Genomic DNA, 14,621 nt, shown 5'->3' with positions numbered 1-14,621 from the left:
AATCTGATCACCTGATGCTGCCTTTCCGTCGATCATTTTTGCCTGCCTGGAAATGCCTGAACTGACCATTAAGGTCCATTTTTCAATAACTGGAGAGAGAGATAACTGGAGAGAGAGAACTGTGTGACCCAGGCCACCATCCCAAGTTTGTGGAAGAGGTGAGACTTGACTACAGGCCTTTGGTCTGTAATTAACCTGTGGAACTCACTGCCCAAGATGTGCCGCTGGCCGCTGGTTCTGATGGTGTTCATTCTTGGACTTTGGGGCTGCAATCCGGGCCAGACTTAGGAGCTGTGGGGCCCAGTTGGAAACATTTTTTGCAGGACCCCCAGTTCACAGCCAAGGTCTGTGGAATCTTTGAGCTATAAATAACATTCATTATAGACTTTATATCTCTATGGTAGAATTGGAAAGAGTGGCAACCCTCCACTGGAAGGTGCACCAGAATCCAGGAACACACATACACAAACACACCCCTGCCTCTCTGGAAAGCAATCAAATGGAAAGAACGGAAAGCAATCAAAATTTGCATTTAAAAAGTGCATGTGAGTTAATGGGCTAAGCACATTTTAACACAAGACTGTGTACAAGACTAGATTACCCTCCCATGAAGCCCCCTTAGGCATGAGACTCAATTGGGAGCAATTGTCCAGTTGGCTTTTAAAGCCAGCCCTAGCTACAATCCTAGAAACACTTACCTGGGAGTAGGTCCCACTGAACTTAATGGAACTTACTTCTGAGTAGACAGGCATAGGATTGGGCTATAGGCCTATCAACAGTGGTTGAGCAAATCCAGGCCTGTAGGACAGACAGAGCAAGGGCTGACTGCAGCTCCCACTCTCCGTAGACTCCTGGGCAAATTCCAGGGCTTTTGGCCTCCTTTGCTACCCCTTTTGGAGATGTGACTGTGGTCGTGCACAAGTCGGGTGTGGGGAGAGTGGGTGGGATGTGTTTGTGTATGTCTGTTGCTTCATTCCCTGGATTCAGTGGAGGGTTGCCATTCTTTCCAATCACTTTGCAGTGGGAAAGGAAGCACAAAGCCTGGCATTTGCCCAGGAGGCCCCAGAGAGTGGGGAGGGGGCTGCACTCAGCCCTTGGGCCTTCTGTTCTGCAGGCCTGGATTTGAGAGGCCAGCATGTGAACCAGGCCCAGGTATGTGTCTGTCAAGCCCAAGAGGAAAGCACATCACCAGCCAGCAGTGCAGGAAGATTTCCCTGGCAGCCATTGCAGTGTGGGTTGAATTAGGCATCCCTGCTATTTCATAACAATCCACACAGAACACTTTGGCCGCAAGGTGAGTCTTTTACTGGTGAAGAGATGTCAGGGTTTCAGCCACACTGTTTGAACACTGTTTGACTGTCTGCTCCATTAACATCCAGGCCTGTAGGTTTGGCAGTGTTTGACTATCAGTGGCTAGGAAAAGGCACTCTGCGCATGTTCTGAGATGTGCTGCTTTATGTTCTAGGGCCAAATCTGGCATTCAGCACTGAATCTGTGACAAATTCTAGCATAATCTAGACCCTAGCGCCTTTTTTTGTAAAATGTGCTAGAGATTTTTTTCAAGTGTTCTTGATGTTACTTGTTAGAATAGCCATTGATTTTAAAATGTGCGAAAATGATTTCATGTTGAGGGAACTGCTTCTCCTTGTCCCGAACCAGGATACTGATGCATCCACGGTGTCAGTAGTGTAGCTGCAGGGGGATGGCGTGGTCAGTACTGCAAGCGCCATGTAAGCAACCCTTCCCACTCGCCAGCAGAGCCATTCTGGGCAGCAATAGAAACTGTGTCAGATTAGTTCCACTGGTGAGTGCTACTGGACAGTGTTCAGAGTTTGACAGTAACCATCCGAATGGAGGGTGGGAGAAGGCAGGTGCTGAAATGGGGGACACAAAGGGGGGGGAGATGAGGAGGGCACTCGCTGCCACCCCGCCAGGATTCTCATCCTTGGCAGCCTTTCCTGTTCTGTCTCCTCCAACACCAAACATTAAATATTTAGGGCATCCTTTCTTTCTCTCCGGCTTTTAAGTCTGTAATCCAACCCAGATGGACTCGGCTTCCTCCTCTGCTCTGCAGCCCTGTCCTGGCGCTGGCTGAGGGCTCCTAATGTGTTCAGATGTTCCTTTAATGCATTACCTAGGCTGGAATGGGATACGCTTGCCTAATGGATCTCTAATAGCCTGTTTCTGGTTTTGCAAGCTCTATTGGTTCTCTCCCGCTAGCGCCTCTTGCCTCTCACACATGTTGCCAATCACACCGTCACAGCCTCAGAAACACCCCTCCCTCCCCTGGAGTGTGCAGGGGCCCTTGAAAGTGCCAGTGCACGCCATACTGTCTTGCTTGGTGGGATTTTTTGGCGGAAGTGTTGCAAGTGCTGGCAAGATATCAGAGAAAGAGGAGAGTCTCTCCCTCATGCAAGGCTGCGTGAGCAGAACCTTCAGGGCTGCAGGGTCTTGAAAAAGTGCTCCTGAGCCAGTGGGACCTTCACTTGCTCCTGGATGTTGGGTGCTGGGAAGGGCCATTCAGTGGCAATGGCAGGGTGGGCCCCCAGGGTGGGGCTGAGGGATCCTGAGTCAGCCCAGCCAAGCAGGCTCTCTGCCAGAGCTCAACCTGGCTGACTCCGGGTGCCACCTTTTGGCCCTTCCTTTCATGCCCTGCTGCTTGGACACCCCCCAGAGTCACCCAGCAGGAAACAGAATTGAGGACTGGGCAACTCTTTGGTCTGGACCAGCAGAGGGACGTCCTCACCCGGCTGACACCATCCTGCAGAGGCCTGCTTTTTCCTAGGGTCCTAATGTCTTGTGCTTTCCCATTTGTTCAGAAACTGACATTTCTCTTGCTCAGAAAATCACTGGCCACCATCTCTCAAAAAAGGACCATCAGGTCAGTCTGGCATGATGTGTCTTTGGAGAATGAGAGCCCAATCCTGTCCAATTTCCGAGTGCCGATGCAACCCTGCCAATGAGGCATGCACTACATCCTGTGTGGGGGAGGCAGTCTCAGAAGCCTCCTCAAGGTAAGGGAACATTTGCTCCCTTACCTCAGGGTTGAATTGCGACTGCACTGGTGCTGGAAAATTGGATAGAATTGGGCCCTAAATGTACTGGCTTCTTGCATGTATTTCAATCATCATTTCTTCTGATGTCTTCGGGCCCAGTCCTGTCCAACTTTCCAGCACCAGTGCAGCTGCAATGCGGCCTTGAGGTAAGGGAGCAAATGTTCCCATACCTTGAAGAGGCTTCTGTGACTGCCCCACCACCGCAGGGTGCAGCACATGCCCCATTGAAATGACTGCACCGGCACTGAAAAATTGGATAGGAGTGGGCCCTTAATCAGCTGTTGTGCAATGGACCGCAGGCTGTGATTCTGCAGGCCTGTTGTTGGGCAGCAGATAAATCCCTGGATTGGAGTCACTAAGGTTGAGGTATTCAATCTGTAGGGAGGAGTGGCTGGCCGACAGGGGCATCCTGTGGCATCTGGGGAGAGAGGAAGCCACAGCTGCTCTGCTTTGCTCTGCTCAGCTCAGCTGCAGGTGCTGCCTCCTGATCTGCTGCTTTTCCGAGGCTGAGAAAGAGGTGGGTGGGGCAGTGTGAAACATGGGGGGGGGGGGAGGTGGGAGAGAAGGCTGGCTGGGTAGCTGCAGAGGTGCCGCATCTCATCATCAAGCTCTCTGCATGTGCAACCTCGCCCCAAGAACTACATTTCCCAGTGTACCCATCACCCTGGGCATCCTGGGATTGGTCAAGGCTGGAGGAGAGGTATGCATAGGTGCTGCAGCTCATCAGCACAGGGTGTGCTCCTGGCAGGCTTCAAACTGGGAGGGAAGAGCAGCTCAGCTAAGGAGGGAGCCAGCCTGCTTGGGGGGGGGGTGTCCAAATGCCCCAGCCTGCATTCCTCCATCTTGCGGGGGGGGGGGGGGAATGGGGTGGTATCTGCATCTGCTGGGGTGTATGTGTGTGAGCAGCCCCCATCTACTTGGGGGTGAGTTTAATCTTGCTCTGTGTTGCTGCAATCCTTTCCACACTTTCCTGGGAGTAAGCCCCATTGACTCAAATGGAACTTACTTCTGAGCAGCCCTACATAGGCTTGGGGTCTGTGTCAGCTTAACCAAGGATCCTCACCTTTCTCTTTTTCCTCCCCCTTCAAAAAAGAAAAAAAAGCCACTCTTGATGGCTTTGTCTCCAAAAATTGATTAAAAATAAAAATCCCATTCCTTTTCAGCCATCCCCTTTTTCCTCCTGCCTCCTGGGGGGGGGGTACTCTATTGGCTGCTATTGTAAGACAAAAGGCACAATCCTAGCTAGGTCTACTCAGAAGTAAGTCCTATTGTGTTCAATGGGACTTACTCCCAGGAAAGTGGGGTTAGGATTCCAGCCAAACAGTCTCTAGGTCTCAGTTTGCATCAGTTTGCAATTAGCAGATACAAACGAAACAAAGTCTTCCCCTCCCCCAGCAAATTCATCACTTCCCCCCTCCCTTTCCCAAACCCTCCTGGTGTGCTGCTAACAAACTCAGGGCACGATCCTAACCAGGTCTACTCAGAAGTAAGTTCTATTATGTTCAATGGGACTTACTCTCAGGTAAGTGTGGTTAGAATTGCAGCTTCAGAGTGCTGAGTGCTGGCAGCTGTTTCTTTTTTTCTAGTGTATAATTATAACACCTTCATCCCCATTTTGGGAGTAACTGAGGTGAGATGTTGTAATGGGGAACTGTGGCCAATGGCTACAAGGGTCAGGGGAGGCGTGAGCCGGAAAAGTTCAAGAACCACTGCACTAAGGCTTTTTCATTTCGTCTGTCTGTCTGTCTGTCTGTCTGTCTGTCTCTCTCTCTCTCTCTCTCTCTCTCTCCTGTTTGAAAGCGTTGAGGTCTGCACTTGACAGCTCTTCAGCCCCCACCACCAGACACGGGGGTCCCCTGGACCTTGCACTGTGTGAACTTGGGGCCATTACACTCCAGCCCCATCAGCTACTGGGATACTGACAGATGTGTTCCCACAAACGAAAACACAGGGAAAGGAGATAAAAACAGTTTAAGTGGGGAGGGGGGAGCTGAACACTATTGAGAGCCATTGAAGGCCTGAAAACAGAGGACAGATTTGCCTAGCATCAAAGAAGAAGGTGCCAGGTAAACGTGTCTCTGGAGGGTACCATCCTGAGGAGTCTCTTTCCACAGTAGGTACTCACCTCACCTCCAAAGACCAGAGAGCCCAAAGGAAGGGTTCCTGGAGCAGATCTCAGCTGGTGTATGGTCGGCCCTAAACAGGCACACGCACTCTTGGTCTCAAAGCCATTTCCAGTTGACTGGTTGCGAGGCAGTCCTGGTCAGGCCCAGGATGCACCGAGTGAGTGGGGTAGGTTCTCTCTTCCTCCCTATCTCCTGCTGTTTTGAAGGGTGAAAGTTGCCCCTCCCCCGAGGAGTGGTTTGCCCCTGAAACAACCATCAGACATTGCTGCCCCAGGAAGCAATGATTATCACTTTTAAACAGGTGAAGGGGAGGGAATGTATCCCTCCCTGCATGTCCCTTACCTGGCCAGGGTAGCACACACACACACACACACACACACACACCAGTCAGACAGGCTTTTTCTTCAGCAAGGAAGAGCGTCCAGCTGGAAACCTCCTGGTGTGCACAGCTGAATGTCCTGGGAGGCTGATGGACATTTCCAAGAGACCTCTGTGGAATCAGCCCCTGCAGGTTGATTCCTGTTTCCAGTCTGCTGTGCTAGCACAGCTCATACACCTCCCCTTCTTGCCCCTGCAGGTGGAACTGTCGGATGGGACATCCCACATCATCACCGACGCCTACGCGGGCAAGGAGTACATCATCCAGGTGGCAGCCAAAGACAATGAGATTGGCACATGGAGCGACTGGAGCGTGGCCGTGCATGCCACACCTTGGACTGAGGAGCCAAAACACCTCACCACAGAAGCCCAGGGAGCAGGTGAGGAGGAGGCCCCGGAGGGGGAGAACTAGCAGCAGATTCGGTGGAAATGGAGGGTCGCATCCAGCTAGGCAGTCTATTCTGAACCGCTCCTAAGCCCACCCACCTACCACACTATTCCTTGCCATAGGGCTGGAATGAGCCGGGGTGTGCATCTTTGAATGTGTGGTTGTGATTCGACAATGGGAGAGAGGGAGCACGATGTGCTGATCTCACCAGAGAGAGAGGCCAGGACCCTGCCCTGAGCAGCTTACAGTCTAGACAGCCACAGGAGAAACAACAGAAGAAGGAGAGGGAGGGAGAAGGAGAGGGAGGCATGATCTGAGGAGGGTGAGGCAGATGGCTTCAGCGCGATGTCTTTGGTCAGCTGCAGCACAAGAGGGGAGCGGGGAAAGGTGGGTTTTAAGGAGGCAGCGGCTGGGTTTAGCTCACGCTCATCCCTAAGGGGTGTGAGCATCCCAGAGCACCCTTCTGGTGACAGGTGTCGGGCATCCAGGGTGCTGCCACTCTCAGGTTCCTGGCCCTGTTGTCCAAATAAATGTTGCAAGTCGGTCTTGGAATTCCAGCCTGTGTGTAGACTCTCCTAGTCGGGGGGGGGGGGGGATGCTGTTGTCCATCGGCTAAGAGGTTGAACTGGGAATTGGGAGCACCCGCTTCAAGCTTCACCTCTGCCCAGAACATTCACCAGGTGACCATAGGAGGTCACTCCTTCCTTGCCTCTGCTCCCTGGCTCCAATCTGGGATTCAGAATATCTGCTTACCACACACCATATTTACTCCATACACCATACGGACAGCACCAAGATAATCCACATGACGCACTTGGCACACTCAGAAAGTGCTAGACCAGTGTGAAGTGGTGCTCTTATGCCTGTCCAGCTGGCACGACTGGAGCACCAGGTGTTTATTGGATGTTATCCTTGCAGAGTCCCCATTTCTCGCCCCTTCCCTAGTATCCCCAGGCCCTCCTTCCTCATCAGTACTGGAAATTCATTCATTCATTCATTTATATCCTGCCTTTCCCATGCCAAAGCAAATGTCCAAGGCAGCTAACAAAGCATTATAATCAAGTACAAAGTATTGCAACAGATAAAGCATCAAATAAGGCATTAAAAATATTAATTTTAACATTACATAGTGGAATGTAACCAAAACAGAGCAAAAACTAACAGTTATGATTGGGTTACATGGGTAACAAGTAAGACCAGGGAGGCAGTCATGTCACAACAGTATTTCAGAGCCATAAAGGGTAAATATCCCCTCAGCAGGCAAATGCCAGACAAAATAGGTGTGTTTTGAGCTGTCACCGAAAATCCATGAGAGAGGGAGTAGTTCTCAATTCCCCTGGGAGGAATTCCATAGTTGTGGTGCCACTACGGAGAAGGCTTGCCCCCAAGCTTCCACCCTTTCACTTGGGACAAAGGCAACACTTGTAGAAGAGCCCACTCAGATGATCTAAGTGGGTGGTCTGGAATGTATGGAAGGAGGTGGTCTTTCAGATAGCCTGGACCCAGATCACAGAGGGCCTTCAAGGTTAGAACCAGCACCTTAGAGCTAGGTTAAAACTAGCACCAGTGTAGCTGCTTACGTAGTGGTCCAGCCGAGTCATAACATCTGGCCTCTGTAATGCCTCCCCTGGGAAAAGGCATGTGCCCAGCTGCCTTCCCCCCCCCCACGCATCCGCCTCTAGACCATGGTGTAGGAGTGTCCTGATATACAGAGGCTCCTTGTGGTGGATCACACTGCACCTGCCCTTCTTCTCTGCTTCACACCACAGCCACGAGAAATGCTCTGGAAGTGCAAAGGAGGTTGAGAGACCTTTTCAAGGGGCCTGCTTCACAGTTGTCCAGAGGAGCTGGAGCTTTGCGGTGTGGTCCCTATGGTCTTCTCACACAGTGTGATGCGCTGGTCCAAGATGTGGCACTGGCTCAGATTGCTCGTAGAGGGGATCAGGCAGCTTCTGGAGGAGAGCTGTATCCGGGACTGTTCACCGTGAGAGCCAAGTGGCACCTCCTTGCTCGGCAGGGGAGGGGAGGGGAGGGCACCACGATGCTGCTGGGGAGCTCCCAAACGCTGCTGCTGGAAGCGGATGCTGGCCTCAGCCAAGCAGTCCTGCTCACCTTGCTGGCAAGAGGCCTCTTTGCCCCTGGACAAAACTGTGGGGCTTCAGGGGCTGGGGGAGCAAACATCCCCGCCAGTCAAGGCAGCCGGCACTGTGTAGCCTTCAGAGGAAGTGCTCTGTAGCAGTGCTGGTGTTTGCAGCAGCACAGCAGGGAGCCTGTTAGCAAGGGAAGCCACAAAGTTAACAACTCTCTGTTTCTAGGAAAGCGCTGGGCCAGCTTCCAAGTGCATGATGTGACGCCGGCCTCTGGCTTCCCAGAAGGAGCCCCTGCAGGTCCAGGCGCTCTCCCTCTGCTGGCATCGCTGCTCGTGGGGCTGGGAAATCGGGCAGAATGGCGGCCACGATTAGGAAGGGGCTGGGAGGCGTGCCAGAGTCTGCAAGGGCAGCTGACCGTGCATGCACAGGGGAATGACCGGCTGCGTGGCCATTCGTCTGACTTGGGCACATTACAGCCCAAAGCAGAGGTTGTGGCACTGGTGATGTCACAAAATCTGCCGGACTCCAGAAGAGACCACTGATGCTCAGATTCATGTGGGCTCTCTCTAAGTCCAAGTGTGTTCCAATCTGTTCAGATATGCTGGGAATACCCTCTTGCCTGCACCGCTGGTGCATGAAGGAAGAGCTCGCCTAAAGGCCTCTGTGACCACCACAGCCCTGGAATTCTCTTTGCCCTGGAATCTCCTGGAATTCCCAACCCATGTGTTGTCCATGCACAGCCTGTGGCCTTCTTATCTAGGCCTGCTTTTGAGGACTAGAGTAAATGGCTGTTCTGAATGTTCACATCAGGAAGAATTTTGATGCAAAGGAGAGGTGTCTGGGGACGGGACTGGGTGGAACTATTCACCAACTCTTTTGGGGAGAAGCTTCTTCATGGATTTTCCCAACCTGCTGCTTTGGTAGTATTTGTGTTCCTTTTAACAGATGTTAAACCATGTTAGCACACTTTAACCTTTTTGCCAACTGCATGACCTCTACCTATCGGGCAACACATGAACAAGTGATGGCATTGCCGCACCACACGCTCAGTGCAGCATGGGTGAGCACGTGTCTCAAATGCCATTCACATGGAGAACTTTCTTTCTGTCCTCACTCTCTGAAGGCGCAAACCATGTTCCCTGTTTGGAGCCCCTCTCCTCTCAATAAAGCCCTTGAAAAAGGAGCACTCCCCCTTTCAGCTCAGCTCTACATAGCATATTAAGAGTGCTGCATAAATGATGACCAAGCTCTCTGCCAAAAAATAGTGATCACCTGTTGGACCCAAATAAGACCTTGTTTGTGGTGGTCTCGGCGAAAGAAGGAAAAGTGTGAATCTGGAAGGGGCTGCAGATGGGCTGCCTCTTAGACTCTTCTGTGGACAGATGGTGCCCTCTGCTGGCCATGAGATTAGATGTGCAACTAAGCAAGAGATGGAAGGGATGGAGCCTTCAGTGGGGCAGAATCTGCAGACTTGGGGCCTTTCTGGAGGGCAGTCCCTTTGCACTACCCAAGGGAATGTTCCTCACTCCAAACTGTATTTGCATTTAGTTCTGTTTCTAGCTGCCTTTGTGTTGTGGTGTGTTAAAATCAGCTTGATTTCTTATCCCCCCCCAACCTATTGTGAGTGAGTGCCCCTCTACCACTGTTTCATCATCTCTCCAGTATCCCCATGAGCATCAGAGGGATTTTCACCCCCCAACCTCATGAAATGTGCACTTGTGAACGTAGTTCTACTGTAGTGAGTCTGTGCAACTTTGATGAGAGTTGCGATTCCGTGTGAGTTCCTGCCCAAAGGTGTTCCCTTCAGCAGCACAAGGCCTGCTGTGCTACACCTCCAGATGCTTCCGCTCGGGTCTGCAGCTGCTGGGCCAGGGGGGAGCCTGCACAGGATCCAGCCCATTTCCCCAAACTGGGTTCTGCATGAGTCTCTGGTGTATGAAAATTCCTCTGGAGCTCATTGGGGAGCAGGCATGCTGTCAAGGTGGACTGGGTAACCAGCGCGTGGTCGGTCTGTGGAACTCCTTGCCACAGGATGTGGTGCTGGCGTCTAGCCTAGACGCCTTTAAAAGGGGATTGGACGAGTTTCTGGAGGAAAAATCCATTATGGGGTACAAGCCATGATGTGTATGCGCAACCTCCTGATTTTAGGAATGGGTTAAGTCAGAATGCTAGATGTAGGGGAGAGCACCAGGATGAGGTCTCTTGTTATCTGGTGTGCTCCCTGGGGCATTTGGTGGGCCGCTGTGAGATACAGGAAGCTGGACTAGATGGGCCTATGGCCTGATCCAGTGGGGCTGTTCTTATGTTCTTATGTTCTTATGTAACCTTGGGGGGGATATTGTTTGGACCAGTGGAAAGACCATCTTAGAGACAGCCAAGTCTGGGGAGAACTGGTGCTGCTCAGGCATTTGATGGCCTTCCTTTCAGTTCCTAGCAGTGCAGTACTACACATGTATACTCAGAAGACCCATTGGGTTTAATGGGACTTATTCCCAGGTATATGTGTTTAGGATTGTAAAGTTTAAGGATTGTGTGTAGGATTAGCACATTGCCGTCTCACAGCCCAGTCCTATGGAACTTCCCACGTGGCAGTTTAGCCGCACCAGCAGGGCACATGCTGTATCCTGTGGGAGATCTCCAAAGTTCTCCTTGGAGTAAGCCCTCACTGGCGGTTTGGTTGGCACAGGTCCAAGTGAACCTGGGTCAGGGGACTGAGGCCGGGAAGGGGGATAGGATATAGGCGGAACCCCCTTCCAAGCCCTGATCCACACTCCACCTTGCCCCCTCCCTGCCCCATTCTGTCTACCCCTTGCCTCCTCCTCAGCCCCCATGCTGGCTTACCTGGCTCTGGCCCCTGGCTCATGGACCCCAGCCGCCTGCAACAGTGACCAGGCTGCACTGGATGGCATGTCACGTTTGCGACAGCTGTACAGCACCTTCTGCGACCAGAACTTTCAGTTGGCAGTGTCAGGTCCTAATAGGATCGGGTCATAAGGCTGCAAACCTAAGCACACTTGGGAGTAAGCCTCATTCCACAAAATGGGCCTTACTTCTGGGTAGACCCTCATAGGCTTACAGTGCAAGTCCATCATAATTGCCCTGGTTCCACAAGGTCAGTCCCAGAAGGAAGACTTGAGCTGGCCATACTACCTACATGCAGGAGGGAGCATGACACACAATCTGCACATGTTGCTGCAAAATCACACCCTGTCAGCCAAACCGCCAGCGGCCCCAGTCAGCCTGGCCACCTGGGGGGATGGGTTCCCGGCCTCTCTCCCTGAAACCCCCCAAGTGATCAGCTTGTGCAAAGCAGCAGCGCTCTCATGTGTTCAGCCAGAGCAAAGGGATTGTTTCAGCACATGCTCAGTTTGGTGCTGCACATGGGATTCTCCCCATTGGAGCCAGTGAATCTGGGGCATGCGCACACAACAAAGGCAGCTTCAGCATTCAGACTAGCCTTGGCGGGGCGTATTGACCCTTTTTCTGTGCTTCTCCCGAGCACACAAAGTGGGGTGTGTGCATCTCCCCTTTGCAGCAAGCCTTTTGCCTTTCTGTCACTCAGCCTTTGTGTGCAAGGCAGGAAGTTCTGAAAGCAGAAACCTGAGTCCCATGTGGTTAAGGGCACAATCCTAACCAGGTCTACTCAGAAGTAAGTCCTATTTTGTTCAATGGGGCTTACTCTCAGGAAAGTGTGGTTAGGATTGCAGCCTAAGTGTCTGAAGGCACCCTTCCAAATCTGTGGGATGTTGTTAGTTCTCATGCGCGCCTCTGGGAAAGTCAAAGTGCAAGGGCCATGCCCTGGGCTGGGCTGGGCTGGGCAGGGAGTCGATGCCTGCTGGCCACAGCTAGGTAGAGATGCAATGCAACATGTTTTGTTGTGAGATTAAACATTCTTACGGTTTCCTGACGGGCACTGCTGCGGACCAGTTGCCTGCCCTGCTGCTTCAGAGGCAGGAAGGGTGCTGCACCCTCAGTGAAGGCAGATGGGGGGGCACTCCACGCTGGGGGGAAGATGGTATGCTCCAGTGGATGACACTGGAGGTGATCACAGACACAAAGAGGACCTAGGGAAGGCTGTGCCAAGTGACCCCCTCCCAGTGCTGGGGGGGGGGGGCTTCTGGCTAGATTTCAGCCCCAGCACCTCTTTTTAAGTGAAGACACGGCTGCTGGCTCCTCCTTCCAGGGTCTTCACAAGCTTTGCTTGGCCTTGAGTTCCCCTGGAGGGCCATGCTGAGGTCACTTGGAGGCCTGGCAGGCCATCTGTCCAGCCACTTGACCGGCAGAAGGTTGGCTGACAGCGTCCCACAAGCCCACCTTTCCTCCACATTCCTGGGTTGGTGTCTGGCAGCAGAACTGCCCTCTGTGATTTTGCCCTGGCTCTTCCAGTTGCTGAACCCCACAGAAGTGGCTTCTCCCACAGAAAGACAGTCAAGAGCCCATCCCAGGCCAGAGGACTCTGCAGCTACACCCACGTCAGGCTTTTGTTGCATCAAACCGGGCGGGGGGGCAGGGTGTTCCTGCAGAGCTGGGGCAGGCAGAGAGCACACAGGGTGGAGAGCTGAGCACCAACCTTTGCGTCACCCCTTCTTCCTTTCCCTTCCGACAGACACGACCACTGCCACCACCTCTGCGTTTGTAGTGCCCACCACCACCAAGAACTACGACCTCGACGAGCCAAGCAATGATGGAGCCCCGGCACTCTCCTGGACGGGGGCTCTGGTGTTGGCGGCATTCAGCATAAACTTTATTTAGTGAGTACGCGTGAGGTTTCTCTGCCCAGGTTTTCTCCCTCAGAGTGGGGCTCTGCTGCAGGGGTTGGGGGGAGGAGCAGCTGTGAGAATCAGAGGGGCAAAGAGCACATTAGGAGGCCGGACCAAACGTGTTGCCAGGTGGGCAGGAGGAGAGTCCACACCCCCACCCCTCTCTATCCTGCACCTGCTCCTTACTGCTCTTCAACCCCAGCACTGGAAGCCAGAATGACTTTGCTGGGCTGCCACCATCCACATGCTGCCATGCTCCGCTCTGCTAGTTTGTGAGCTGCTTCTCCCATGGACCATGTGTCAGGCATGCACTCCTTTACAGAGAGCAGCTCACCAGCGCCACCTGTGGCCTTCTTTCATTCTGCAAATGTACACGGGAAAGCAGCACCAGGGGAGGATGAACCGGGCCTGTCTCGAATTGAAGGCTCTCCCCAGTGAACTCACATTGGCTGCACGTGGTTCTGAAGTGTTACTGCTCCCCCCAAGAGTCTTGCTGCTGGCACCTCCAAGTGCACTGCCAGTTCTCTGCCAGAGATGCCCCTGCTTTCATTCTGCACAACACAGTCCAGTCCTGTGTAGGGGGGTTAGAAGGAAGTCCCACTGGCTGCAGTGGAGCTTCCTGGCAGCCGGTTGGCAGCAGACAGCCTGCCTGGAACTTGTCTGCTTTTGTAATCCTGAGACCTCCCCCCCTCCTGCCACTCCCATTGACCCCTCCCTCCTTTCTCTCTCCTCCTCTAGACTCAGCTGCTGCGGAGCCTAACCGAGAGGTCCCCCACTGGCCGGAGGGTCTGTCTTTACTTCTGTTTTGCACATGGTCAGAAGGATGCATCCCCTTTCTCTCTCTTTCTTGCCATCGCTCTGTCTCCTGGAAGGACAAGTCCTCTGAACCGGGGGTCACAGGCTCCTGCCCCACAGCCCTCCCTGTGTTGAGAGGTGGACTTAGGAGGCCTTCAGGACAGCAAGACGTCCCTCATGCAAAGAGAGATACCTGGATGCAGGAGCGGGTGGGAGAATGGGACACGGACCTACTGGAGTGAAGGGCGGGTGGGCGTAGCACAGGGGAGCACCAGCCACCCTGGCCTCAGGTTTGGATCATACAGCTAAACCATCATGCCAAAGATGCTCCATGGAACCTGTTTCACCCCTGCAGCCCCTGGCAGCAGACTCCTGGACACGCAAGCCTGCAGAAGTGGATGATGCCAGAGAGGGAGACCAAGGACCTGCCCCACGGGGCAAGTGGGTCAGCCCCACTGCAGCTCCTCTGTACATGCATGAGAACAAACTGTGAATTCTCAGCCAGGCAAGACAAGGAGAAGAGGGAGGAGGCATCCAAGGTGTCAAATCCCCCTCCCAAAAAAAGCACTGGCAGCCACAAGATTTGGGCATTGAGTGAGGGGGGCAGTGTCTGTTTTTTTAAAGAAGAACCATTAACAGTAGCACCTGCCCCCTGACCTCAGAGCACCTCTCCACCTCAACAGGGGGGGTCTTCCAGCAACACGGTCCCCCACCCACCGTTTGTATCTGCATCTGTTTATATGAAGAAGCACCTCAGTGTGTGTCTTGGTCTTAATATTGGGGAGTGGGATGTCTCCATCTTGGGACTACAGCCAAATGGACACGCCCCAAAGCCTGGCCGTTCCTCTCCTCCCCCCCAGTCCTGTTTTGTAACAGCCCCGTTCTACCCTCCTCCGTTGCCCTTTTCCCGTTCCTCTGGTGCAAAGTGCAGTATTTAATACCGTACACTCTGTTAATTCCAAATGATGATATGCTGTATTTGAACTTTTTATAGATGTATATAAAAACATTTTAAAAATTGGACACGT

The 14,621-nt window shown here is 52.9% G+C and overlaps 1 protein-coding gene across 1 annotated transcript in view; it reads left to right on the top strand.

The window, feature by feature from the left end:
- CNTFR (ciliary neurotrophic factor receptor) overlaps positions 1–13,645 on the top strand; it is a 138,920-nt gene extending 125,275 nt beyond the window's left edge. Inside the window, exons 6-8 of the mRNA XM_066617325.1 lie at positions 5,760–5,940; positions 12,645–12,789; positions 13,537–13,645. Coding sequence (XP_066473422.1) covers positions 5,760–5,940; positions 12,645–12,789; position 13,537 — 327 coding nt within the window. The 3' untranslated portion in view covers positions 13,538–13,645. The remainder of the gene's footprint in view (positions 1–5,759; positions 5,941–12,644; positions 12,790–13,536) is intronic.
- Positions 13,646–14,621: the final 976 nt, after the last annotated feature.

This window comes from Tiliqua scincoides, chromosome 2 (assembly GCF_035046505.1).
Source record: "Tiliqua scincoides isolate rTilSci1 chromosome 2, rTilSci1.hap2, whole genome shotgun sequence".
Lineage (NCBI taxonomy): Eukaryota > Metazoa > Chordata > Lepidosauria > Squamata > Scincidae > Tiliqua > Tiliqua scincoides.
Note: the sequence above shows the minus strand (reverse complement) of the source record. Positions and strands in the feature narration are given on the sequence as shown.